Source organism: Chelmon rostratus, chromosome 18 (assembly GCF_017976325.1).
Source record: "Chelmon rostratus isolate fCheRos1 chromosome 18, fCheRos1.pri, whole genome shotgun sequence".
NCBI lineage: Eukaryota > Metazoa > Chordata > Actinopteri > Chaetodontiformes > Chaetodontidae > Chelmon > Chelmon rostratus.
The window spans coordinates 16,615,599-16,642,395 of record NC_055675.1 but is presented as its reverse complement, the minus strand read 5'-3'; the positions used below and the strand labels follow the sequence as shown (position 1 = coordinate 16,642,395).

The window sequence follows — 26,797 nt, the reverse complement described above, 5'->3', positions numbered from 1 at the left end:
AAACAATGTGAAACTGTACAATCAAACTACTTCACTTCATAGCTTTAAGTTAATTTGATATGTTTTATTATTAATCCACCAGAGGAAATAGTAGAATGATAAAAACAAGGTACCTGTAACATTGCATTTCCCCTTGTATGCATTCTTTTCTGCAAACCCGCCCCCACCCCCGGCCCAAAAGTATTTTCACACCCTATGACGACATCATCATCATCATCCATTCAGTATTCTTCCAAACACTCACATGTAATAAACACTTGAAGCAGTCCTTTTAAAAAAGTACACAACAGACAAGTTGCCTGAAAATAAACAATGGCGTAGAGATAATATTCTATTACATTTCTAGCCCGATTTCATAATATGAAGTAAAGACTGTAACCCAAAAAAAAACCCTTAAAATAATGCGGTGCAAAAAGTACCAACATCAGCATCTGCTTCAGTGATTGTAAATTATACAATTTGTAAGTAGTGCGCTTTATTACACAAGCTATTTACCACCCTTTATTACAGATGGTAGCCTATGTTACATGTTAATACACCTAAAATTAAATAGTAAAATATGCACCATGTGTTCTGGCTATGTTTACAGCTTTAAAAAGATAAAATCCCGCGTTAAGACACATAAAAGGCCCCTGCTCTCCAACATGGAGGACTGTGAGATAAGCATGTGGCTATGGTGACTGAAAGATACCTCAACGGATAGAAAGTCTTTACATTAGGTGACAGTCTTGTCCAATATTTGGAATAAGTTGACACACAAGCCATGTCTGGTGGTTTAGGATACTCTACTGTTTAACTGTGAAAGAGGTGAGGAGGCAGTTTGCACAGTTTATGGTTTGGGACCCGTGTATCAGACAATCTTACAGGCACTCAAAAGTTCTGTGACTGCTGACCTGACAAATCACATGGACCCCTTAGGGGCATCTTGGTGTAAGAGTCAAAACTGCAGAATCCCTTTCTATACCACTGCTGACAAAAATAAAAACAAATGGAAAAGAGCAGTAAAAAAAAAAACAAAAAACAAACCCAACAGATACACACAAACAGACAAAAAAAAGCACCACAGAAAACGTGGCCTCAGGTCCTAGTCTGGTGCGGCTTCGGAGCACTACACCTTCTGTCCGAGCGGCTGTGCTGGCCGCCGGCCTGACTTCATGCGGCTACGTGCGTACACCCGTAGGAAAAGTGCCAAGAATACTACAGCGACACCGAAGCCACCAACCATGGTGATGGCGTGACCGTAGAGGAAACAGGAGAGGAGGATGGCGATGGCCTGCCGCAGGGTCATGATGATGGTGAAGACCGCGGCACCAAACTGGTTGATGGTGTAGAAGATGAAGAGCTGGCCGCACGCCGAGCACACGGACAGCAACACGGCATGAAAGGCAAACTCGGAGTGGCGAGTCATGAAGGCCAGCGAGTCGAAGAAGGCACCCTGCTCCAGCAGCGAGCCGACAGTGAAGAGGCAGGAGAACAGGTTTACCCCGAACATCATCTGCACAGACGACATCTTGTGCTTGAACAGGTTGTCCTGCCAGTTGGAGGTGAAGCTGTCGAAGACGATGTAGCCGATGAGGATGAGGATCCCGCTGAAGGTGGTGACGGTGGATGGGTGCTTGCTGGACGTGCTGGACAGCAGGAACATGCTGACACCCACTGAGATCAGCATGGCGGTAAAGTACTCCCAGTATTCGTAGCTCTTGTGGGAGACGATCTTACCCATGAGCATGACAGGAATGACTTTGGAGGCCTTGGCCAGGACTTGAGTGGGGAAGCTGATGTACTTGAGGGCCTCGTACTGACACCAGCTGCTCAGGATGTTGGACAGCGAGGCGAAGGAGTACTTGTACATGGGCGCCCCGTGGCGAGGTTGTTTGAACAGGAGGCACCACAGGCCTGACACGGTCAGAGCCAGGATACGGTTCATGAAGACCAAGAACTGCGAGTCCTTGAATTTCTCACCTTCCTCCTCTGGAGTCGTGGCTCCATACGCACGAGTCATTACCCTCTCCTGCAGGACTCCCCATGTCAGGTACGATGCCTATGAATAAGAAAACTGACTTTAGCCTTTCAGAGGTAGACTAATATTTTTTTATGAGTAGCTTATGTTAAAAATTGAAGTTGATTCCTCTGAGCTAGATTATTTTGTTGCATTGGGTGGTTCAGCTTTCTTTATGGTGTTTCTATAGCTGCGTTTCCATCTTACTGAATTTTGCATCAGGTGCAGTTCCATCCATCAACTGGTTTGGAACAGATAAACTAGGCAACATAAAGTGTAGTTTTGTCAGAAGTGGTGTGGTGGTGTAGGCTACATTACACATGGCTGTAACAAACACAGTGGAAGGAGCAGAGGCTGCAAACAGGAAACAAAACCAGTTGTCTGCCAATTGCCAATAAACCTCAAAATGTTTTGGAAAAGTTGTTTCCATCTCCCATTAAGAGCAAAAGCAAAACCCACCTTAAGTCACCATAAAAACTTTTTTTGGGAAACTGAGAAAAGTTGGGTTTTTTTCTTTTTTTTTTGGAATTTTGCTGTTTCCATCAACATTTCCTCATGCGAGACTTCAAAATGTGCATAAAGATACATTGATGGAAACATTTATTGTCACAATTGATGGATATTTGGGTCATATTCCCATACATGCATATGCTTACACTATGTACATGAAGCATCTTCATCCTCGTAATAAACTGCATGTTGTTCTATTGCAAGTGTAATGTCCTGGCAACAAACCAGGCTGGCTAACTTAAACTATCAAAGCCTCAGTTGAAGTTTAATACACGTTTGCACATAATTTTCACATTACGAAGCAGTCAGTTAATGTCCAGTATGAAGAAGACGAATTATTAAAGTGACCAATAACTTCTTCTACACATATATATATATATATATATATATATATGGAATGTGAGTTTAGTATTCATGAACGTGTTAGCAAACAGTTTCCTATTTACACATCCAACAGACATGGAACAACATTATCATTCATTTGGAGTTCTGCTTCTGGCCACCTGAAGTTTTGTTTTGGCCTCCACCAACTCCTCCTCCGCCAAGTTTGTGTGTCTGCAGTTTGGTGCTGAACAGGTGGTGTACAGTGGGTTGGGTAGGGTACGCTAAAATGCTCTGTAGAGTTGAGGGCATCTGCAGAGTTGGGTAATAGTTTGACAGCTCGATTTCATTGACGATGAAGTTACTGGCCTGCACCCATTTTCCCTGAAATCTCTCTTTTTTTCATTGTGAACTTCCCCAATCAGTTTGGTATGTAAATAGGTTGCTACTCTGGCTTCCTGTAGCATACGTGTTTGTTTCCTCTGGGTCCTTTTTTAACGTGACACCTCTGTGTCCAGCTTCAGCAAGCGTAGATGCTCTGCTGGTAAGTCATGTTTTAATGTGCCCTCTCCTTTTTTTTCTCCTTAAAACTATACTGCTGTGGCACACATGGTAATATAAGATGCTAATAAACCTTTTGATTAAGCCTTCACAGAATAAGTGATTCGTAATTCGTTGATAATAGCTTTACTTTTTTACTAAGGGTTATATTATATTTTGTGTTTATTTTTCAGTATGGGGACGCACAGATGACTTGATGTGTATGATGAGTGTTTTTTTTTTTTCCTCACTCAGTATCTACACAACACAACACAGATGAGGAGCAGAAAGTGGTTTTTACAAGTGTCTCTCACCTGCACCTCCCTTTATATAAACACTGAAACAGACCACACTGAAAGTGGAATCACAACTTGTAAAACAAACATAATGCAACCATCTCTAAAGCTGCACAAACAGAAACATCATTATATGGTGCTTTTATAGGGATTAACACACCGGCTTTATGTATTCAGTGAATGTGTTTTCTGGGAGGATACCAACCTGCAGTCCAGCAGCACAAAAGATCAATTTGATGACCTGTTTGACTGACGATCCTGAATCACCCTCGTTCCTGATGGCAACTGGCACGTCATCCAACAGACCTGTTTTGGCATCACTGCCGAACACACAGGTCTTTATGATAGGGAAGCAAATCCCACTACCTGAAGGAAAGGCAAACATACACACAAATGAATGAACTAACTTGATATCAGGGTGGTCAAAAGGGACTACGACAACAAGTTTGTGTTCTTTAAGTGGCATGCATTTCCAAATTAGATGTCAGTATCTCACAAGCCCAAACCTGTTTCTAAGTAATTGATGCGCTTGAAATAGCTAATGAGGAGGTAGCCCGGGATGATGATGGTGGAGTAACCCAGCATGTTGACGAGGAAGCGGAAGAACCAGACATCTTGCCAGCCTTCCAGTAGTGACGACTCTTCGGCAGCCACAGTGGAAGGGAAGAGGAGCAACAAAAGTGCAGGCCAAACCCTACGGTGTAAAACAATATGGTGTATCAGGCCACACTGTGAAGTACATAACAGAAAAAAAATCATCCTTGATCCTACAGCAATATACATTTGACAAGCAAGGTGTTGTGTATCTGCTCGAGTGAGGAAATACATCAACACAAGTGCGTGAATGTAACCTTCATGTTTTACTGTTCAATATTTGGCAGTCTTTCCCTCTAATGTACATTTAATATTATCAATGCATCAAGAAAAGGCATTTACATTACTATCCATAATAACAAAGCTGATGATAACTGTCACCTAGATTATAATGTGAAAATGTTAATACTACTTTTTTTGTCTGTTACTACGTAAGCATAAACTAAGTAGCCAATTCAAAAGGCTCTAATATTAATTTGTTAAAAATTCAGCATGACTTCCCTCCTCATTGGATGTATACAACCACTGACAAAGCCTTTTGAGTCAATTTATTTTGCTGAATCAATGTATTCATACTTCCAGGAACTTTGACAGAACACCTAAAACTAGCGTTTCTCTCCGAATTGGACTGGGACCCTGGTAAATACAGTAACAGTGAAACGCCTACTCCAGCAATTTAGTATTGTATTTATGAAATTGGGGGAACTTGCAAGAGACAGATTTTAGAAAATCGATACAGCAGAGGGCAAGATATGCAAACGTTTAGTCCCTAGGTTGAGTCAAGCTTCGAAAGCACTGGATCGTACCCTTCCCATAATGCACCTTAAGAACATTTGTAAGGCAGGCTTCCTCTTAAAAATTATCCCAGTCTACAAGCTGTAACATAACCCTGATGACATCACAAGGGTTTCCTCAGAAAACTCCCTCCCGAGCCACACAGAACACTGTACAACAGTTTTCACCATGGTTGTATTAAGGAGAACTGGATTGGGGTGCCCCATTCAGTCCAATGAAAGTTGCTCACTGGGCCCACAACAAACAAGCCTCTGCGGGCTTCCACACACTTCAACGACTTTGGACCGAGAGTTCATACACATCGGTCTTTCCCCAGTCAAACTAGTTGAGCATATACACGTCTAAGCTGGCTGACTTCCTGTTGGCTTCGAGCACACATGAATGGGATAAATTATTTTGACTATTAGAAAAATGTAGTCATCATTTTACAGCCACTCCTTTTCCAATGATTGTGTATATGAAAAATGCTTTTTGGGGCAGTGTGTGTGTCACGTGAGCAACGCAGAAAATGCAAAACCCTGGGCGGCCCCAAAATTGTTTCACAGCCCAGCTCTGTTCCTGGGGACTTGGTTTTCACAAGCTGAGTGGTGCAACCCACGATGAGCAAATCCATCTTCCTACACAACATAAGCTGGCTGTAGCTGGAGGAAGGTATGGAGAACATACCGTCCACGAATTATGGAATCACGTAGAACAACCAGAACCTGTTACACTAGTCCTGAAGAAATGTGCTTCATCGCCCAACCACACAAACAGCATAACATTGATGACTCAAGCACACCTGGGTTGAAAGCCTATCTTCCAATGAGAAAGGTGTGCTCCTTGCTGTCGTGGCACAGAGTGTGCATCCGAATCAAAGTGAGGCTGGGCCTCCTCCCATGGGGCCTGTGAGCCTGACTCATACAGAGCCTCTTTGTGTGGGACTCTGCTGTCGCTTGGCCAGGCAGTAGCCCACTGCAGCGAGACCTGGGCTCTGAACAAGCAGCTTATTACATGGAGGAATGCACTGCACTGGCTGGCTGGCTGGACGGCCAACCCACAGGCTGCTGCACCACAGGCACACAGAGAGAGCACTGCCAAAATGTACCTGAGGAGAGACTGGGTGCTTGTGCCTTGTGTAAGTATATGATGGCACATAATATTGACTTAAATAGAAACAACACAGCATCAATCAGAGCAGAGGGAAAACCCCAAACTGGTGTTGCACCAAAATCTGTGACCCATCAGATTCAATCACCAGTACACAAATTTCCTTTTGCCACTGCCAATGTTTCTATTATCCCTTTTAACACAAAGTATTTTAATAAGCAGTAACCAAATATGGTGCCCCCATGATAAATAGAGGTAATGGAGCTCTACAGACAGGCCTGTACACATCAATTTCATAGCTATCAAATTATGTGACTGCTTGTCTAATCTCTAATTACAGGGTCACAATTCTGCGTTAACATCTATAAGCATTTATGACCCTACGGGGACACCATATACTGACTCATACCATAACAAAGTAGGTTAAAAAGTGACGTTAGCATAAAAACATTTGTGGACATATGAGGCTAAATTAGGCTAAGTTAGCTGAAATTCTTGCCACTGAATTTGGTGTCAAAGTAATATGAAGATAAAGAAAAACATTTGCTGTGTACATATATGGCTAACTTTGGGTAGCTGAAATTCTTATGCGTGTCTGAGAATGTGGTGTAACACCGGTTCCTCAGCACGAACCGTGCAGTTTTGCTAGCAAGCAGGTTGTTTGTAGACTTCAAAAACACTGTCAGTCACTGTAACTATGAATAACGAGAATTAATGGTTATCTGACGCCATATCACGCTGACGAGGGTGTCAGTGAACAGTGAAAAGCTGAGCTTGCCTTCACCCAAGACATATTTTTCAGTTAGGTCCTCTTGGTTTCTAACGTTACCTCCATGAAAAAGATGGCATTTTCCCACACTCTCTGGCCGACACCTGGCGCTGCACACACGCCGACAGACTCAAACGCCTCCGCTGTAACCGAGCATGAAGCCGCACGGACCCGACAGGAAACCAAATAGTAATTATTAGGGGCTGTCTTCTGATGGAGCAGCCGCCTATAGCTTTGATGTCTTCAACTTATCCTCAATGGCTGATGTGTTACTTGAGCAGGAAAGGCCCCCTCCTATTTACTCGACACGAAAGGATGCCGGAGACAGACAAACAGCGCCCACCCGGCGGCCCTGCCCCTGCCGGTGAGGAGGAGGAACTGCAAGACAAAGCAAGTTAAAGGTAGCGCACATCTCATTCAAGAAATCAATTCAAAGTGCTATACATGATGCATTAATACATTACATGAGAAATACAGCATGAAAACACGTAAAAATATCTGAAATAAGGTACAAAAAAAAAACACTATTTAAAAATATATATACAAATGTGCATGGAAATGTAATAATAATAATCATAATTTTAACTAATTTCTATACTGTTGGCTAGTTGAATTTACAGCAATGCACCATATTCTACAAGATCATCATATGTTTGTAGCATTGTTGTTCTGTGAGAACCACGTATCTCTAGAAAGTCAACTTTTCATGAGCTCAGAAAAAACAGCCTGTTTCCAGCTTTGTGACGGTTCATCTTCCAGCTAATCCAAGAGGCTTTTTAAATCGTTTATTTCAGTTAAGAAGTGGGAGAATTTTCCCATTACCCATAAAGGAACACTTAATCCCTTAATCAGAAATTCATAAGCAGTTCAGTTGCAAGATACATGGTTTTCACTGGACATGGAGGGAAAAGATTGTCATCTAAAAAGTAACTAGTAACTAAAGCCGTTAGACAAATGTAGTGGAGTAAAAAGCATAATATTTGCCTCCGAGATGTAGTGGAGTCGAAGTGTGAAGTTCCATAAAATGGAAATACTCAAATAAATTACAGGTAACGAGTACATGTACTTAGTTACATATTAAGGCACGAGAAATGGTAATATAATACACATACCACTACACAAGTATGCAATCATGAGTATTATTCCTTTTGATACTAAGCATTTAGAACTGGCCTTTTTTCCAGCAGACATTTTGACTCATCGTAGCAGAAAAAGCACAGGTGGAACTGATACTGTTAAAAAAAAAAAGGCTGTTTCATGCAAGTGACCCAGCAAGCCTGTAAGTGAGCATGAACAATAGCTGACGCATCTAAACTGAATGCAGCCATCACTATTGTTCTTAATTACAGCTTAAAGCTGTTTTGCTTCCGGCATGCCTGCACTTGAAGCAATACTATATTTATATAACAGGATATCATAGAATAGCATAGCACTTCATGCATACTCATATCTAACTATAGTCATATATAATCACAAATGTACTTAATTTATCTTGCCATTAATTGTAGCTTTACCCGAGGTGCATCTCTGCAATGATGGAAATTCTGTTGTCCATTTATGTGATTTCCAGCGTTTCTCAAAGCAGCATTTGATATGCACGGTAGTCTTGTAAAATGTGAAAATTCTACATCACAGTCTGTATTATTAAAACCATACCTGGCTCTTTTAGACAAGGAAAACACGTGGTACTTCATGATAAGTGAAACTGGTTTATCAAACTTTTTCACGACACCTTTCTGTTTTTAACACAGCCTATGACAACACCAGCATGACCTCCACTGTATATAACAGATAGCTTCATGCCATAGGCTCAATGGGGAAGTAGACATTGTTTCATAACTCTCTGTTCTAGCTGTTGACCACAGAGGTTTGTCTGTTTAGAAGCTAATAAGTTCAGTTTGTGAACATGAATGTGCCACTTATATAAGAGATGCAGCTGAGTGGAATTTCCAGACGCTCCGCTGTCATTGTGTTGCAGGAGACATCAGGAGGAGGCCACTTACTGGAAAGCAAAAGATACACCTTTGACAAGCAGCTGACAGGAAACAAAAGAAAAGAACTGGGAAAGAGCTTTTTCATGAAGTCTGCTCAATTCAGTTTACCGGATAAATGTATGACAGGATGTATGTGATAGTACATCATACTGTCATACTTGGAATGAAGAATACGATTTCAACAGGTGAGCTTAACAAAAAGGCTGCAAGGGCTCATCTTTCACTTTCAACTGGCATATAAATACTCCATACATACTCCACATATCACAGGTTAAAATTTCCCCCAGATTCCCTTCACCCAGAAAATGAGCACAACATACAGTGAGTTTGTTTCCATTTTTATTACAAAATAAATGAATTGCTGATATGAACTAGACAGAGCAGTGTGATTACACACCAAACAACAGTTTACTGCAGAGAAAATATAAGGTGAGATAAATAGAGAAAGCTGTTTCCCAACATGAAGCAGCAAACCTAAAGAAAATCAAACAGATGAAGCTGCATTTGTGTTATGCGTGATATTTCCATGTGGGTTACCATTTTTTTAACAAATAGCAAGGATGTGATCAGTTTGTCTGCGCAGGATTGAAGGTCTCTTTGGGACACGCAGTTAGTTTTACATTTAGCAAATGGAGCATTAATTTTGCCTCTGGTTGTTTTTCCTCAAAAAGTCCTTCTGTGGCTACAATGCAAGGGCGCATTTTCAGACATATTAACAGGTTACGATACAAATGAAACCATCGCACTGATAACGTGTGAGAAATGATATACAAAGCAATTTGAATGTTCCACTCACAGCGATTAAAATAAGGTGAATGTGATGAAGAGGTAGAATTTCTGATGGACGTTGGACATGTTGATAGAATGTTTGGCACTCACATTGAGGTGGCTTTTGCTGCAACCCCTCCAGAGGCAAGCGAAACGAAGCAAAGTAATGACTAAGAAACAGATTATTTTTTTTTTTATCAGTGTTAAGTTAAGCAGAATCATCCTCTTTGACAGAGGGAAGGAGGATTTATACAATGCACATATTTGCCTAGATAATGGATAAATACAGATCAAATCAGAATGTACTACTAAACTTCAGCTCAAATATGTTTTTTTTTTTTTTTCCAAATCAAAGGTTCAAGCTGCAGCGAGGCTCTAGACAATTTCAACATTGTTGTTCAGCCTGTGATTCAGCTCAAAACTTCATACCGACCACCGACCTCCCGGAGATCTGGATGTCATCAAAAGGAAATAGAGCCAGAATCTGAAAGAGAAGGACACAAAAGGTCAGGTTTTACTGACGGCGTCTCTAATTAGCTGTTGCTGTGCTCACCAGATGGTAGGAAAAGTAAAATATGTGACTCCCAGTATTTATGTAAGTACTGCAGGTGAAAAATAAATGCCGTTCAACTTGTCCCCTACAAACAAACTTTTCTACTGAATCCACAAATCTTTACAAACGAGTGACAAATACATTTTCTAAGAAGTCTCAGTAATTTCCTGAAACTGCTGGACACTGCAGCTTCGAGCAAATGTTACTCAACCTGGAGTTAATTGTGCATTTTTTGGGGACTATTTTCACCAGTGGATGAAAACGCATTGGATGGGAGTATTTATTAGCGCAGAATGGTGTATGTATGGAGACTGTAATGAAGGAACATGTTACCCAGTGTGGTTACAGGTACATCCAGTGATGCACCTGTAACTGTCAGTCACAGTAACTTACATCATCATTGCCGTCAGCCAAATCCAGCGCCGTTTCGTCCTCCATGTTTCGCAGCATTGTGTCAGCGCCGGACTGGCAGAGGAGGTTGGCGATGGCGGCGTCCTGTCTCCCCACCGCCAGATGCAGGGGCGTGCAGCCGTTAAACATGGCCGCGTCCACATTGGCTCCCCTGCTGAGCAGCAGCTTCACGGATGTGCTGTCATGCAGCTCAACGGCCAGATGAAGAGCTGTTTTGCCGCTGGTTCCTTCCTGCGAGGCGCGTAGATGTAAAACAGTAATGAGACATTCCAGAGCTACACAAATGGGCCGATAAAGTAAGGACATTTAATTTTTATATTTTTGTTTGATACTTTTCATTCATTTTCGTTTTATTTTTTTCATTCTGCAGGCTCTGAAGAAAGGGAATAATAATTAATAGGATGTGAGGCAGAGGGATATGTTTGGCCGCTGATTTAAACTGAGAGGAATGTCTGGAGTAGTTTCTGGACTGACTACCATGTTCCCTTCCATCAATAGAAATTAAGAGAGGCTTGCCAGCCCAGCCTAATCATATCTCAAATCTAATTATGTCCCCATGAATCCCGCAGGAAGCCCTGAGCTCAGCTCATATCACTATCAGCGTTGCACAGGTGCAGCAGATTTATAGACAGGAACACAGCATAAGACCAGGCGCAGTAAACACAGTTTGAAAGGGATAAGTGTGATTATAAATACTGGAAAATTACTGGATCAAATGAAGGATACTGCAGGGCCACCCTACTCAGAGACTAATTAAACTTGTTTATATGCAGACAAACTGTAATGTTTTCTCATCCTCTCCTTCACTTTCCTCCAAACTTCCTCAACATAGTCAGGGAGAGAATCTGTGATGTGTATCTGAAATCTTATGAGTGGCAGGTTGGGGTCGGGGGTCAGTTAGAGGTTTACTGTTTGAAATCAGGCAATGATTTTTGATTATTGAAGCTTATTTAAAGGGTAATTTCACACTAAATTACATAAGGACAAAAAAAAGCTCCTTTTAAAAATCATGACGTTGAAGAGGTAATACAGTAAATATATTGTCTTTGTACTGTGTTTTACTTGAGTTTATGTCAAAAAGGATTAATAAAGTTTCTGTTTAATTTGTGTTTTACACAGCCTCCGGGTGTTTTTGGAATTGGGGTTGCATTAAAAACTATAATAATCCACATGATGCAGTAAAGTAAGGTGTCACTTCCCAGACTAACCTGGATATTCAGGTTGGCTCCCTTTTTCGTCAGGAGCTGCATAATCTGATGTTGTCTGTTAAGTGCAGCCAAGTGAAGACAGGCAAGACCTGCAAGTACACATCTTGTTTGAAAGGTGGAACATGGGGCACATTTTGCTGTGTTTGTTCAAATGACGAGACCATGAAGACATCGCTCAACTACAGCTTGGTTTTGCAAATCCGCCACATCTGCATGCAGCTCTTACTGTTGTTGTGTAAACAAAGCTTTAAAAGTCGATAGATAATTCCATAGATGAAGCAGAAACATAAAAATACCTCAAATCTTTTCCCTCACCTCTCCAGTTCTGGGTCTCCAGGACCGGCGCCAGCTTGCTAGGGGAAATCTCTCTGGTCATCTGGGTGGCGCACTCCGTCTGCCCATGCTGGCAGGCCACATGGAGCGCTGTGTTCCCGTCCTGGTCTTGCAGCTCCAGGCTGGCCCCCTTCTCCACCAGGCCCTTCACCACATCTGTCAGGTTCAGGTAGGTGGCCAGGTGCAAAGGACTCTGAGGATCACCAGAGAGAACGGATGTGTGATGCATTCAAAACTGCACGTCTCTGGTTCAATTAAATACCCTTTATTCATCATACCCAATGCATGCCAGATTTTTTTCATGATTAGACAATTAATGGATTGATTAATCAGCACTTATCAAGTAAAAATCAACACTTTCTAGTTCTCGCTTTTAAATGTGAGGATCCGCTGTTATTTTATAAATCAAATTATAAATGTAATATTTTTGGAGTGTGGACTGTCGCTTAGACAAAACAGACACTTTGCACTACTTTCTGACATTTTACCCACAAAGTGATGAATCGAAACAGGTAAATTCATAACGTACGTGTGAACAAAGAGCTCAGAGAACTGTTCCAGCTGAGAAAGTGAGAGTTGCACCTTCTATCCAAAACAAACAAGCGTTGTGGTTACACTGTGTTCTCTTCTATTGAGGCTATTGTGGGTGCAGAATTTGATACCTCAGCCTGTTATCTACGATGCTTTTTAATTTCTTTTCATTCATCATCAGAACGCTGTAAGATTGGATTGCATCTGTGCAACCCACAATAAAAATGCAAAAATGGCACCAATATGCAGCACCCTCGCCTTTTTCTTAGCCTGTGTGTGCACATTTCTGAGGGTAAATTGTCTTTTAAAAATCTTAAATGATAATGTCTCCATATGTGAGGTCTTGGAATGACTACAGAGAGGAAATAAGGCAGAGTCTTGACTTCAGATGTTTCCTTTTGACAGTTCTCTGCCTTCACTTTGGTTTCTGCACTAGCAAGACTCAGGTCTGACATCTTAAAGGACTGGAACAACTCCTCCACCCACATCCACACAAGGATGCACTCCACAGCTCCCTGTGGTTCTATTTCTACAGGAGGTAGAGGAGGGGAGTTTCCATTCAAAGTCCCTTATGAGCTAACACTGGAACCACCCACAGTGACGTCCCTGAGAGAGGACGGACTACAAATAAAGAGGAACAACAGTTCTCTGGAAGTACAGAGACATAAATAATGACAGTTTCCACAATCAAGATACTGGTTAAGAGGAAGTCACTCTGGACTGAAAAATTCCAGTAGAAGCAGTGCTGGTGTAGTGGAAAGACTCACGTTGCACTTACCTGGTATAAGTTGTTTTGGATGTCCAGGATTTCTTTTGGGAATAGCTGTATCAACTGTTGAGCGATGAACTCGTCTTCATGGATGATTGCTAAGTGCAGGATTCTACAGGAGTGGCAAAGGAAAATAAACATCTTTATCCATAACGCTTGCGAAAACCTGCAGGCTTACTTTATCTTACATTGAGCAATCGGCACTCAAAAAAGCAGCAAAAAAAAAAGAAGAAAGACCGTATCTCAACAAGAGAAGATGTTGCCTCACAATTTTTCCTACTATTCATCTCGAGAGACTACCTCGAAATGTAACATTAAGTGGGCTGAATGACATGATTTAGTGGCTGGGGTATTGAGCAACGTGAAATCTTTCAAGAAGAGATGGTACAGTAAGCTGTTGAAGGCGTGTTAAAACCACCTATCAGTAGGTGCAGCGTTGCAGGCTTTAGTTTAAACCCTTAAAGCGAATGACAAAACAAAACCAAAACACACTAACCTCAAAACCTGAGTGGGAAGTTCTAGCAAACAAATGTGTGCAAAAAAGCAGGAAATGGAACGGAGCATTAGTGCTTAATTTAGACTAAGACAGAGCAACACACAGAGGGTCTCGTCTGCAGAGCGGATTTTAACGGATTCTTATCAAAGTTTACCTTCAAGCGTCTCTGATATCGAGGGCTGAGACTGATTTCTGGTCACCGAACAGCACGAGGAAGTTTTACTGAAGTATATAGCGTGCTGTAAAATGTGTGTCACTGCCGTTACGTTGCTCTCTCAAAGACCAGCCATGAGTTTTTCTTATTTCGCAACAAATGTCATTTGACTATGCAGAGACAGACAGTGTGGGATCAAACGTTCCCACAAAATCTCACCGCACAGACGCTTCGTCTCAGCGGTCTGCTTTGAGCAGGTTGAATCTCCAGTTGAATATTACACACTTTAGTTTTATCTACACATTTAAAAAATATTAAAAGACTGCAGTGGTTCATTATGATGTTATGTAACATTTAAGGCAGTAGTATATATAATTCATTTAATCATTGCCCAGAAGAATAATAAATGAATCATAGTCTGATTTAAATAGCAGTGCAGAATGCTATGCACAAATAATAAAAGATGACTTATTGCTGTGCTTTTTAATTGGCTGAACAATAACATCTATTTCTATTATCTTGCATCTTATTTCTTTGCATGTTTTCACAGCCAGAAATAATTCTTTGTCTTCTAAAAAAAAAGATATTAATATAAAAATAACTGGGACTCAACAGTAATGATTGAGAAAATTGAAATCTCAAGTTTCACTTTCTAAAAAGAAAAAGCAAATATCCCTGCTGTAATTGTTTTTAAGTATAAATAGATACACATCGCCTGATGTTAATCGTTTAAAGAGCGTTTGGAAAGATTTGACTGGGATGCAAAAAATCATATTAGTCACAATATTACACAATCATGACATGTTGCACAAGCTAACCATATTTCTACAATTCTACAGTTTGCTTGAAATTATGGCAACATCTCTCTGACGTGACAAAATATTTTCTGAAAAACACGGAACTGGACATGCACAGTGCATGTACAGCGTATCACTGAGTACAACTAGAGCTGAACGATTGCTCGATTCATCGTTAATTAGTCGATTAGTCGACAGAAAGTTTATCAGCTATTTTCGTTATCGATCATTCATGTAAGAGACGACAAATTTCAGATGGTTCCAGCTTTGCAAACGTGAGGATTTGCTGCTTTTCCACATTTTAAATGATAGGAAACACAGTATCTTTGTGTTTTGGACTGTTTTTTTTTTTAAACAAAATAAGCTATTTTAATTTTACTTCAGGCACTGAGAAAATGATATATGATATAAAATGATATTTTATAAAACAGTTAATCAAGTAACTGATTAATCCCTTGCTGCAGCCCTAAATGTAGCTGAAACAGAGTGCAGGATCGGAGGACAGGATCCTTCCACAAACTGGAAAAGCTGAGCTCCTCTGATTATAAGACAATCAGTGTACTGATAATGTGTCTCATGGTTGAGTATCACGGCATGTAGCCAAAGCAGTTTTTTTGTCCCACCAAAAATATCCCCAGACTGATGGATATATCCTCCCAACGAGTCAACCCTGTGAGCAAACCTCTTGGTGTGAAAGGGACTTCCTGGTTTGACTAAGACTTGAATGAATAAGAAAAAAAAAAAATCCCACGGGGGGAAAATAATGTTTGCATGATTCTCTCTCAGTCTGAGCAGTACAGTGTGGTGTGTGTCAGGTGTTTTTTTTCCATCCCAGGTATCTATAGTTGGGGCGCAATGATGAAACCATGTGGCCCCAACAATCAGCGAGCGGAAATGAAAAGAGGTCAGAGACACAACAACACCTCTACGACGCTGTGACTGCATCAATCACTGGATCGCGGCTGCAGTTGTCATTAAGTTTCACGTCAAAACACGCTGATGACAAGGCAGCACAAGATGAGTGGGTCACGCAAGACGGTCTACACGGGCTGATAAGGCCGAGCGTGGAGGCTGAGATGTTTGGATTGTGTGCAAAAAGCAGCAGTTTCGTTGAGTCAAACTGAGAAATGAACGGTAGCAAACAGCCACCATGACAGGTAACTGAGGTTTCAAGTCTAGTCTGGTAGGGGAAAAAAAAAGAAAGAAAGAGAGGCAGCAGCAATTGTGGGATCCACCGATAAAAATATGCGCACACACTGTCCCATCCTGATCAACAAGTTTCTTGGATCAAAAGCCATCCACAGTGCTGCCTCACAGCATGTGCTTTGTGTGCTGGGGGAAGTCCAGGCCTATCTGTTTCACTTCTGTTTTCTGACAGAGACGGCGTCCACATTCATGACAGGGACAAAGTTCATTAAGGCCTGCAGTATCACACCGCTATGAAATCCCCTTCACGACCAGCATCACGGGGAGGGACTGCGCCTCAATTTCAATACGGTTCACACACTTCATCAAGTGCCATTTATGGATGTTTTGACTCCAACAACAACAACAACAAAAAGAATTGATTCGTCTCTTGCACCACCTCAAGCATTTAGTCAGTCCACTGAATAGTCAAACAAGGAGCTATTTTGATAGTGGTTTCATCATTTTGGAAAAAATGCAAAACATTCTGCAGTTTCGGCCTCTTGAGTGTGAGGATCTGCTGCTTTCTCTGTGTCACGTCACTGTAAAGTGAATATCTTTGGACTGCTGGGTGTACAAAACAACAGTTTGGACTTTTCACTGTTTTCTGACACTTTAAAAACCAAGCAGAATGATTGATGATCGAGATATTGATCAGTTGCAGCCCTGACCACCAGAGCATCTGATGTTAAGAGGAAACACCACCTGCGTGCAGTGGTGATTAAATACATCATAATTATGCGCAAAGAGACAGGTGGGAAATTTGAAAACAAGTGCATGAGAACTAATAAAAAACTGATTAAATTGCCTCTTTTTCCAACTTTTTCAGTCTGGGAGACTGCAGACGACTTCATGAGAGACTGAGCAATCATTACTGGTGGAAAAAGTGGTGAAAACACATTTAAAATGCAAGGCACCGCGTTTAAACTTCACCCACCAGTGTGCAACAGCTGGCCTTTCCGCAAAGACCCGAGGCGAGCTCAGAAAAGACCTGCTTTTGCACAAGAAACTGAGAAAATAAACTGAAACATACGTGTCTCCATCTTCAGTAACGGTTGTGAGCAAGTTCTCCTCCTGTTCAGAGAGTTCAGAGATGTGTGCCTGCTCCTCCTGGGCGCTGGAAAGCGTGCAGTCCCCCACTATTTCTGACAGGCTCTCCACCGTGATGGACGAGGAGCCGTAGGCTGAGTCCAGGCGCTCTTCCACGGTGGAAAACTTGTCCCTCGGCCCGCTCAGGTCGGTGCTCGGCTCCCGGGGCTCCTCTGACTTAAGTATGGAGCGATACGAGTCGATGCCCGAGTCTGTGCGGCTGTCCTCCAGCAAGTCATCTTTCCGACAGTCGTCGCTCGCCATGGTGGCTCCGCTGGGTTTCCCCCTCCCGCCTTCCCCGAGGATTTACAGGCTACAGCTGCGTGTCGTCGCCGCTCGGTGCTCGGTGATGTGACCGGACTCCGAGGATAGCCTGCTGACACCTGAGGAAACCACCGCTCCTTTGTGAAACCGGAGGAATGAGCCGCTCCGTTTCATGCCACTAACCGATAACACAAAACCTCACAGCGACAGGCCTTCGGTTCGTTTTTTAATCTTTTTATCGATTATGTATATTTTAAAGAGTTTTAAAACGCGATGCGGTCATCCCAGACTTCCTGAAATGGGTTAAAACGAGCGAAATGAGGCGAAAAAACGGCTGCTAGTCGTCGACATATCCGGTAACTGCATGAGCTCCAGGCGGAGAGCATATGAGCAGTGAAAAGCGATAAGGGGAAGCGCTGACATGTGAAAGGCGAAGCTGTTTTTGTCACGCCGGGGAATCCCCGGTGCGCGTGAACGAACACAAACTTCGACTGAAAGTGCGTCAAGGTCCAGCAGTCAAACGGAGAGGCGGAAGTGAGATTTTCAAAATAAAGCTGAGAAACTCACCACAACTTGAACGGCTTACTTTGAGAGCTGCTTTTAAAGATCCATGCAGTTGTTTGATAGTGATTTAGGACATTTACTGAAAAAATACTTTAACTCAAAGGAATCACTTTGCAATACAATACACACAATCATTTCCATTAATTTCCTTACAGTGTGAAAATCAATCAGCAGTGACTTGAGTTTTGGGCCTACTGAGGTCATGTCCTCTGATTTTCTTTCCCCCTGTGAATTTAGTTCTACATTCTACAATTAAAAAACTTGATGGGTAATTTATACTCTGATACCTAACAAATATACTATAAAATAAATAATTTAATCAGATAAATTACCCCAGCTCTAATCAAAGGATTTTATTCCTGACATCGCGGAGAAAGTTTTAACCAACATGTAGTTCCTCATTTTGGGAACTGAACAGTTCAGTGATTAAATTAAATGTGAAAAATCTAAATGCTAACAATGATATATGAGATGTTTGTCAAAGTTGCATTATTGTTTTGAGGTCACGCAGTGCAGTCTGTGTTTAAACTGCATTGCCATACAAAAATACTCAACACATGGTCAAGATGTTTAGCAAAATTATGACTCATATATGAATTGTGGTTGAAGAGCTAAAAATTTTAAACACACCAATATGACCCTTCAAGGCTTTAGGGGTAAATTCAAGTCTTTATAAATACAAGTCACTGGATGGTGACCAATTAAACTTAACATCATCATGTTTGTGACTCAAATCTGATTTAAGTCCAAGTATCAAGAAAACTATATCTCAACAACACACGTTCAACATTCGTCTTATTTTCTTAAATGCTAACCGGAAGTCCTGACCTGCGTCCTAACTACAGTTTATTATTCAAGGGATTTAGGCTGTTCTGAGAAGCAGGCAACCCTGAATTTGGTTTACATATTTTTTTTTTTATTTAATTTAATTTCACAGTGATGCTGAAGAATCATTAGTGCTGCAATGTGTCCTATATGTGTTCGTGTCTAGAAGCAACCGCAATGTCAATGCATTTTGACATACACCCTTATATAACTCCACAGTATAGTTGTTTTGCATACTTGTGTGGAACCTCCGCTATGTTTCCACTGATGCATTCAAACAATAACTCAATTAATATCAGACGACACGGAACAAATACTTCCATTCAGCTGGTATTTTCTGTCGTGGGTCAAGGCCTGCACAGAGGAAAAGAGAAAGCATGTAAGCAGAGTTTAAAGTTTTTTGACCTCCCCAAAAGTTTAGGAATAACCCAGCTATCGTTTCTTGTTTCTTTCACTGTCATGAAAATGCTTCTTGTGGTTTGGCCGTCAGAGGGCTCACTTACGCAGCCACGGCTCTCTGCTGTGAGAGGGCCGGATTCATCGTAAATTTAGCCTAAAAAAACAATAGCGACTGTCAAAGAGAAACCTGCTGCCAAGAGCCGCCATCTGTTTTCATGTCATCTGCTGCTATGTTTGTTTATTCCATTTACTGCCAGCCGTCCAGTCCAACGTCCATATACTGTGGGCTATGATAAACAAGGCCTTGTGTAAGGTAAAGGCTTCCTGTGTAAATACTGCTGCTGAAGTGAGAAACAACAACAGGGATGCAGAATATTCTTTTATACATTATTCATCTTCTTATTACCTGTTCTTGCATTCTACATTTAAAAAAGCATGAGTGCATCACTGTACAACATGATATGTATAGGAAGACTGTTGATGTGTTGCAATCTTAAAGAGGATAACAGCAGAATAAGAATTCTGTCTATGAAAACAAAGCTCTGTCATTTCTGAATACAGCAAGATGAATCAGTGTTTATGTGATAAACAGCAAAAACCAGAGCATAATGCACTAACAACACAGTGTGCGAATGCTAAAAATGCATTAATTCTATTGTAAGCTGAATATTTTTGGGGAGATTTTTTGTGTCACTGGAAGGGGATCATAACTATGGGGTCACATGACCGTGAGGTGAACTCCAATCACATACAGCACAGAAGAGAAACATAAACCACTTCATGAGCCACTTACACTTTAGACCACATTTTGGCTCTGACAATGATCCAAAACAGTGGCTTGGATCAGGATCGGAATCAGAATCGGCTTTATTGGCCAAGCATGTGTGCGCTACGGTTTAAACACTGCACTCAATGGGAAAAAAAGAAACACAGCTCAACTAGGGAAAAAAGACCAACAGAAGACTGAACAATAAGTTCAGTCGTGCAAAGATTTCACTTTAAACGTGCTTATAATTCTGTATCAATTAATTTATCTTAACGCAATTTAATGCAACAACACACTAACTCAAAACTTACTGTAACACTTCTGACACAGTCTCAGCCAAAACATGAAAATCACAGAACTGTTGCAGGCTTGTTCTTCTTTATTCATTCTATTGTTTTTCCCTGTCTGTGGTGCTCGACACTGTTGAGGCCGTTTTCATGAGGTGACTTGACTGTATTCCTGCAGGAAACAGCTCTTCTTATTATTTGTTGCCGCTTTTTACCCTCATATTACTTAAAGCGGATGTTATTATCATAATTGGTCCATGCAGACATGGTCATGCATCTTCTCTCATGCAGGGGGTGGGTTCCTCTCTGCAGCACCGCCTCTGTGTGCTGCTGGGACCCACTTGAACAGGAGGGTTTGTGTGCGCGCGCCTGTGTTATTTACATTGTGGTGTCGGGGTGGCTGCTCACACGTGCCGCTGCCTGTCGTCTTTGTCCTGCTCCCCAGCCTCCCTGGCTGCCATGGGCACAGCCTACGGGGAGAGGAGCTGACTGCCGTCTTTGCCGTCTCTTATCACTGCATCCCTTGCAGCAGCCACCGCCAGCATCTCCACCCATTGCATCGCGGGAGGAGTCTTGTAGCCTATTTCTGCGCGCCTTCCGAGGCACAATGACCGGATTCCCGTAGGCGATACCCAGCGACGTCTGCCCACCTGGAGGACGCCGGGATGACGGTGGATCCTTTAAGCCGTTCCATTTGGGCTCCGGCCGGACGGGTTTCTCTTGGATGATGCGCAGAGGGGGTTCTCGGTGGCTTTATGTTTCACCCTGATTTGGTAACCCCCCATCCCATCAGAAGATCCATGCCCCGGTTTTTGCACCGTTGTCATCATGTCCCCAGCATCGGCTGCAACGGCCAGTGAAAGCAGCACCACCACCGTCCCCGAAGAGGAGTCGGACAGCCCCAGAGAGGAGGTGAGGACGCATTGTCTGATTTTCTCACTTTAATGCATACGAGGGCAGATTCAGCCTTTAATTAGTGTGACATATTTCATTCACATCAATGTGCAATCCCAGTAATCTCACTGTGATAATCAGATTTTGGAGATTAGGGGTTTAACTGGGGCCTTTTCATGGAACCTTGAGATTCAATCTGGACAATTGTATTGTGATGTGCAGCAATATATGAACCCGTGCGTCCAAGCGCGCGGCCGAGAGTGTGAACGTGCGCGGCTGTACTCCTGTTTGTCTCCCCTCCAGACAAGTGGTTTCCAAAACGAGGTCCTCGGACCTCTTGTGGGTCCTGGGAAGAGAGAGCGACTGAAATTCTCACAGAACAAAATAAAAGTCCTCAGTAACAAAATCCATGTGAGTTTGTTGCTTTCAAGACGAAGACAGTTAAACTCTCTGCGAGGACAGACATGAAGTGTTATCACAGCAACTCCAGATCTGAAACACCATGAAAAATAACCCTGCATGGGGAAAATAGAAATTAAATTCAAATGTTACACATTTTTCTGAGTTCCAGTTTCCCCTCTTCCCTTCTGTCACTGTGCACACTTCCCTACAAACACACATGTTGGACAAGTTACATATCCATTACACAAGAGGGTTTTTATATAACCTAGCTGGTCTTATTATGTCAAGAGAAAGTGTCCATGAGTGTGAGAGGCACTTAGTTAAAGGCACCACAGTGCAGTCTTCAAGGTTCTGGCTGAAACATTTGCTTTCTAAAATACTGATTTTATCCTTCCTGTTGAAACATCTTTTAATCTATTCAAATGCTCTTTTTAGAAATAAATTCACATAAGAAAGTCCATATAATGTTAAGTATTGTAAAGCCACTATCATGCTAACCTGTGAAAGCTTCTGGACATTATAACCCACAAAGGTAAAAATTGGGATATAAACATGCAGGGTGATATGCTGAATATCCCCAAAACATTAGAGCATGCTGTTTCCTATTCCATGTGTGTTTAGTTTTACACTGTCTAGCCTGGATGCAGGTTGTTTGTGTTCTCATGTGAAGGGACATACAGTACATACAATACAACTGCCAACTTTTACACCATAATTAGAAGCAGCTTTTAAATCCAGAGGAACACACTGTCAGAAAACTTGTTTTGGAACCGTATGTCCAATTTCCAGAGCAACTTCTTGAATATTTTGTCTTGAAATTGTGTCCACTTCATCAAATCCATGTTGGGAATTAAAACTACTGGTGGTTTTTCCTCTCTCATTGTGTCCCTGCGTGACAAATACGTGAGATATTTCCCTCCTGTATGTTTAATAAGAGGTCATTCTTGCTGTTGAACCAGGCCAGGGGAATTCATTGGCCTAATGCATCAAAAATGTCAACACCACCGTGTTCATGTGGTGAGTCACTTCCTTCCTTTTCCGCTGTCCATGTGTGTCATGAACAGCTCTGTTATCATCTCAACCAGGGAGTTTTTAATTGAAATGTCATTTCTTTGCGATAAAATCATTTTGAATCAAACACTTCCACACACAGGTGCAGTTTGCTTTCCGTAAAAACGCGTGCACGACTGCAGTCACGTTTCCTTCCACCCAACCGTTCGTTCATTGCTGCTGCTTAAATAGAAGCAGTAAAGTGTAACATGAGCCACAAAGTATGTCATGTTGTATTGATTATAGCTGTCGAGCGTGTGCAGGATGCTACAGTGAGTAAATGCTCCTTCTGCACCAGGTTCATCTCAATGGGGAATTTTAATCCGTTTGACCCCGCGGGGTGTAGCCTTGGGTTGGTAAGGGACTCGGGGACCACGTGACCGAGGTGAGGAAGATAATTACGGAGAAAGATCATTTATTATTTATGCTCGTCTGTCACTCAAAGAGCAGGGAGCTGACATATTGAATTCAATACATCGATGCAGTGATGCTGGTTGTTTCACTGGTGTGGTCAGGGCTGACCTATGTAAGAGATGCAGAGGATAACCTTTGTTTTCCAGCTAAACCAGTGCTGCTGCAATACAACCGGAAGTGTTTTATGTCTATACACAGTACTCCCTGCCCTGCTGCATTGTCTGCTATGCAAATTTTTTTGAATGAATTTTGTTATAATTCATCCTTCCTGGGGCTTTTGAATCTCGGCCAGGTTTGTGTGGCAGCGTTCCCAAAAGGCGTGACTAGCTCTTGATGCAGGCGCTGGGGGTTGCTGTTCCCTGCGGTGATAAAGGATGGCACCAGCTTTACTCTGCCACAGTCAAACAACTGCTTTTTTTCTGCCTGGCTTGACATTAAATGTGGAGTCTATACCCCATCCTGTTTCTGTTTTTACTGTTTTTCTATTCTCAGATATCATATTTATATACACACAGGCACCAAGGCGGATGTCCGACTTTGTATTTTGCATTAATCAGACATTTTTATTGAATTTCATTTGAATAGCGGTTGAGTCTTTTGATTGTAACAAGTGCTGACCAAGATATGAGAAATTGGCTCACAGCTCATGCATAAACTATGCAAAAGCACTTACAACGCAGAATATTTCCTTGAATATTTTATATGCATGAGCCACTACTTCTGAACTGTTTCTAATTTTATACCTAACGGATATTTAGGTCATGCATATGCTCATCTGTTAAGTTATAATTCTATTTTGAAGTGTGTAATTAGAGGTAATATGACCCTTTAAGTTCCTAATTGCTTTGAGGTTACTAAGTTGTTTTTTTTACCCCTAGAAAATAATTTACATTATGAATATTCTCAATTACTATGTTGAATAAAACCATATTTGCAGCATTGTTCTGTTAATCCCTCGTTGTTTTCTCACCTTCTTTGTAGCAGCGGCCCCAGAAACAGTCTCTGACCAAATCCTTGTGTCAGGAAACTCACTGGAAATGCCTGCTGCTGTCCCTGCTGATGTACAGCTGCGTCGGGGTGATGGCCTGGTGCCAAGTGACCAAAGTCACACGCCTCTCCTTCGACAGCGCTTATAAGGGAAAGTCTATGATGTACCATGACAGTCCCTGCTCCAACGGCTACATATACATCCCTTTGGCCTTCCTGGTCATGCTCTACGTGGTCTACCTGGTGGAGTGTTGGCACTGCTACACCAGGAACGAGCTGCAGTACAAGGTGGACGTGGACAGTGTGGCGGAGCACATCCAGCAAATGCAGCAGGCTACGCCTTGCATCTGGTGGAAGGCCATTAGCTACCATTATGTCAGGAGGACGCGGCAGGTGACGCGCTACCGTAATGGAGATGCCTACACCACCACGCAGGTCTACCACGAGCGAGTCAACACCCACGTGGCAGAGGCAGAGTTCGACTATGGAAACTGTGGTGTTAAGGACATCTCGAAGCACCTGCTCGGCCTGGAGGACTTTGCCATCACCAGGCTGAGGTTCACTAAGTGCTTTAGCTTTGCCAATGTGGAGTCAGAGAACTCCTACCTGACCCAGCGGGCCAGGTTCTTCACAGAGAATGAGGGCTTGGATGACTACATGGAGGCCCGTGAGGGGATGCACCTGAAGAATGTAGACTTTAAGGAGTACATGATTGCCTTTTCTGACCCTAATCACCTTCCCTGGTACGCATCCAACTCCACTTTCTGGACAGCTGCTGCTTTCACTCTGTCCTGGCCTCTGCGGGTGCTGACGGAGTATCGCACTGCTTGTGTACACTACCATGTTGAGAAGCTGTTTGGCTTTGACTACGTGCCAGTAACACCATCTGAGGAGCGGCCGTACTGCAGACACATCCCACGAGTCAACACAATCGACAGCACGGAGCTGGAGTGGCACATCCGCTCCAACCAGCAGCTGGTGCCCAGCTACTCAGAGGCCGTTCTCATGGACCTGGCCCAGCTCTCAGGGAGCTGTAACAGCTACTCCATATGTGGAGGCTACGGTAGCTACAGGCAGAACTGTGAGCGCTGTCACCGTGCCATCAGCAGCTCCTCCATCTTCTCTCGCAGCGCCCTCAGCATCTGCAACACGGGGAGCCCCCGCATGCCCTTCAGCGCCAGCCGCTTCTCGCTGGGCCGGCTGTACGGCTCCAGGCGGAGCTGCCTGTGGAGGAGCAGCGGGAGCCTGAATGAGCGGTCCTGCCCCACAGAGAGCACGCGCTGTCTGTCAGGCCAGCAGACCAGTGAAGAGAACCCTCCAGCCTACCAGGACGCTCTGTACTTCCCAGTGCTCATTGTGCATCGCAACGAAGGCTGCCTCAACCACGACCACCGCTCTCTGCACAGAAACGGCTCCTGTGTCGAGACCTCTCTATGACCCACAGCTGCCGGACTTATCTGAGCAAGGAATACAAAGATAGAGGAACAGAGCGAGAACCCTCTTTACACGAGGGTTGGGCTAACATAGACTTACGCTTCTCCCTTTTACAACAGATAGTCACCTATAGCTTACCACGAACAAGGATTTGTTCAAGTTTCTAAAGATACTGTAGCCTCAAACAAACAGGAAACAAGTGTATAGGTATATATACGTACATATATACTATATGTGTGTGGGAACGTCTTTGCAGTACAGTCAATAAGTCAGGGAAAAAAAGACTTGATGCTATTGATGAGACTGTTGTTTAAAATACAATACGGCTTTAAAGGATCAGTGTGTAGGATTTAGTGGCATCCAGTGGTGAGGTTGCAGATTGCAACCAACTGAATAACCCTCGCCTCAACCTCCCCTTCCAAGCATGTAGGAGAATCTACGGTGGCCGTGTTAAACGTGAAAGGTGCTCTCTGGGTGTCCGTTGTGGGCTACCATAGAAACATGCCAGTGCAACATGGCGGACTCAATGGAAGAGGACCCTCCCCCTCTGTAGATATAAAGAGCTCATTATACGGTAACAAAAACACAACTATTCTTATTTTCAGGTGATTATACACTGATGAAAACATGCTTAGGAATATTATATTCCATTTTTGTCATGTTCTGCCAATAGATCCCCCTAAATCTGACACACTGGTCCTTAAAGGACCAAACTGCCAGTGTCACATACTGTCCTGCAAGACTCGAATAACCGAGGAATACCGAGAGGAGTCACGTCCTACTGTAAATGCCATATTTATAGATCTTAGTCACAGACGATTTAAACATGAGTAACACTTTCCCGCATTGGAAACCCAATATAGATTTGACTCAGTGGCCTCAGAAATTGCCAAGAAATGAAAGGAAAACTAACAGAAGCCTGAGTGAGAAATGAAGAACTATTGAGGAAATCATAGACTCAGATATCAGCCTCCTTGTCAAAGCATACTTAAAAAAACTATTTGCTGAAATAAAATACACATCTTATAAAATGAAGTTCACGTTGACCCAAGTCTAACAGCTTAACATCTACTTGTGAAACGTTCTGCGACTGCTAAATCTCATAATGCAAAGTCAATGCTCATGAAATCCATTTAAACAGGAAAACATTCCCATTGTATAAAAATAGAGGTCTGATGCAGATGCTGATATAGCAAGTTCGCTGAAATCGGCTTGGTTGCAGTGACATTATACTTCCTGGCCTGCTAAATATGGCAACACAGTCGATAAATAATTTAGCACAGGTGGGCTAAAGGACACAAGAACTTCAA

The 26,797-nt window shown here is 42.5% G+C and overlaps 3 protein-coding genes across 3 annotated transcripts; 1 reads left to right on the top strand and 2 right to left on the bottom strand.

Annotated features, from left to right (window-relative positions):
* Positions 1 to 175: 175 nt before the first annotated feature.
* Positions 176 to 7,199, bottom strand: slc35b2 (solute carrier family 35 member B2). Its single transcript, XM_041958914.1, has 4 exons — positions 6,974 to 7,199; positions 4,173 to 4,360; positions 3,872 to 4,032; positions 176 to 2,041 (listed from the first exon to the last, which is right to left on the bottom strand). The coding sequence occupies exons 1-4, from the start codon at positions 6,991 to 6,993 to the stop codon at positions 1,109 to 1,111; spliced, it is 1,302 nt and encodes a 433-aa protein (XP_041814848.1). The 5' UTR covers positions 6,994 to 7,199; the 3' UTR covers positions 176 to 1,108.
* Positions 7,200 to 10,021: 2,822 nt separating this feature from the next.
* On the bottom strand, positions 10,022 to 17,888 carry nfkbie (nuclear factor of kappa light polypeptide gene enhancer in B-cells inhibitor, epsilon). Its single transcript, XM_041959169.1, has 6 exons — positions 17,146 to 17,888; positions 13,490 to 13,592; positions 12,163 to 12,373; positions 11,848 to 11,936; positions 10,622 to 10,870; positions 10,022 to 10,159 (listed from the first exon to the last, which is right to left on the bottom strand). The coding sequence occupies exons 1-6, from the start codon at positions 17,463 to 17,465 to the stop codon at positions 10,091 to 10,093; spliced, it is 1,041 nt and encodes a 346-aa protein (XP_041815103.1). The 5' UTR covers positions 17,466 to 17,888; the 3' UTR covers positions 10,022 to 10,090.
* A 3,246-nt stretch (positions 17,889 to 21,134) lies between these two features.
* tmem151ba (transmembrane protein 151Ba) lies at positions 21,135 to 25,490 on the top strand. The gene is made up of 2 exons (XM_041959224.1): positions 21,135 to 21,218; positions 24,048 to 25,490. Exons 1-2 carry the CDS (start codon positions 21,135 to 21,137, stop codon positions 25,488 to 25,490), a joined length of 1,527 nt encoding a protein of 508 aa, XP_041815158.1.
* The last annotated feature ends 1,307 nt before the right edge of the window (positions 25,491 to 26,797 follow it).

Excerpts from the sequence above, each read along its gene's own strand:
- tmem151ba (XM_041959224.1), top strand. The coding sequence starts at position 21,135 with ATGTCCCCAGCATCGGCTGCAACGGCCAGTGAAAGCAGCACCACCACC. Across the intron at positions 21,219-24,047 it reads CGGACAGCCCCAGAGAGGAG|CAGCGGCCCCAGAAACAGTC; the intron begins GTGAGGACGCAT and ends CCTTCTTTGTAG.
- nfkbie (XM_041959169.1), bottom strand. The coding sequence starts at position 17,465 with ATGGCGAGCGACGACTGTCGGAAAGATGACTTGCTGGAGGACAGCCGC. Across the intron at positions 13,593-17,145 it reads GTTACTGAAGATGGAGACAC|AATCCTGCACTTAGCAATCA; the intron begins GTATGTTTCAGT and ends CCACTCCTGTAG. Across the intron at positions 10,160-10,621 it reads TGGCTGACGGCAATGATGAT|ATTCTGGCTCTATTTCCTTT; the intron begins GTAAGTTACTGT and ends CTTCTCTTTCAG.
- slc35b2 (XM_041958914.1), bottom strand. The coding sequence starts at position 6,993 with ATGCCATCTTTTTCATGGAG. Across the intron at positions 4,361-6,973 it reads ATGCCATCTTTTTCATGGAG|GGTTTGGCCTGCACTTTTGT; the intron begins GTAACGTTAGAA and ends TTTACACCGTAG. Across the intron at positions 2,042-3,871 it reads TTTGTGCTGCTGGACTGCAG|GCATCGTACCTGACATGGGG; the intron begins GTTGGTATCCTC and ends TCTTATTCATAG.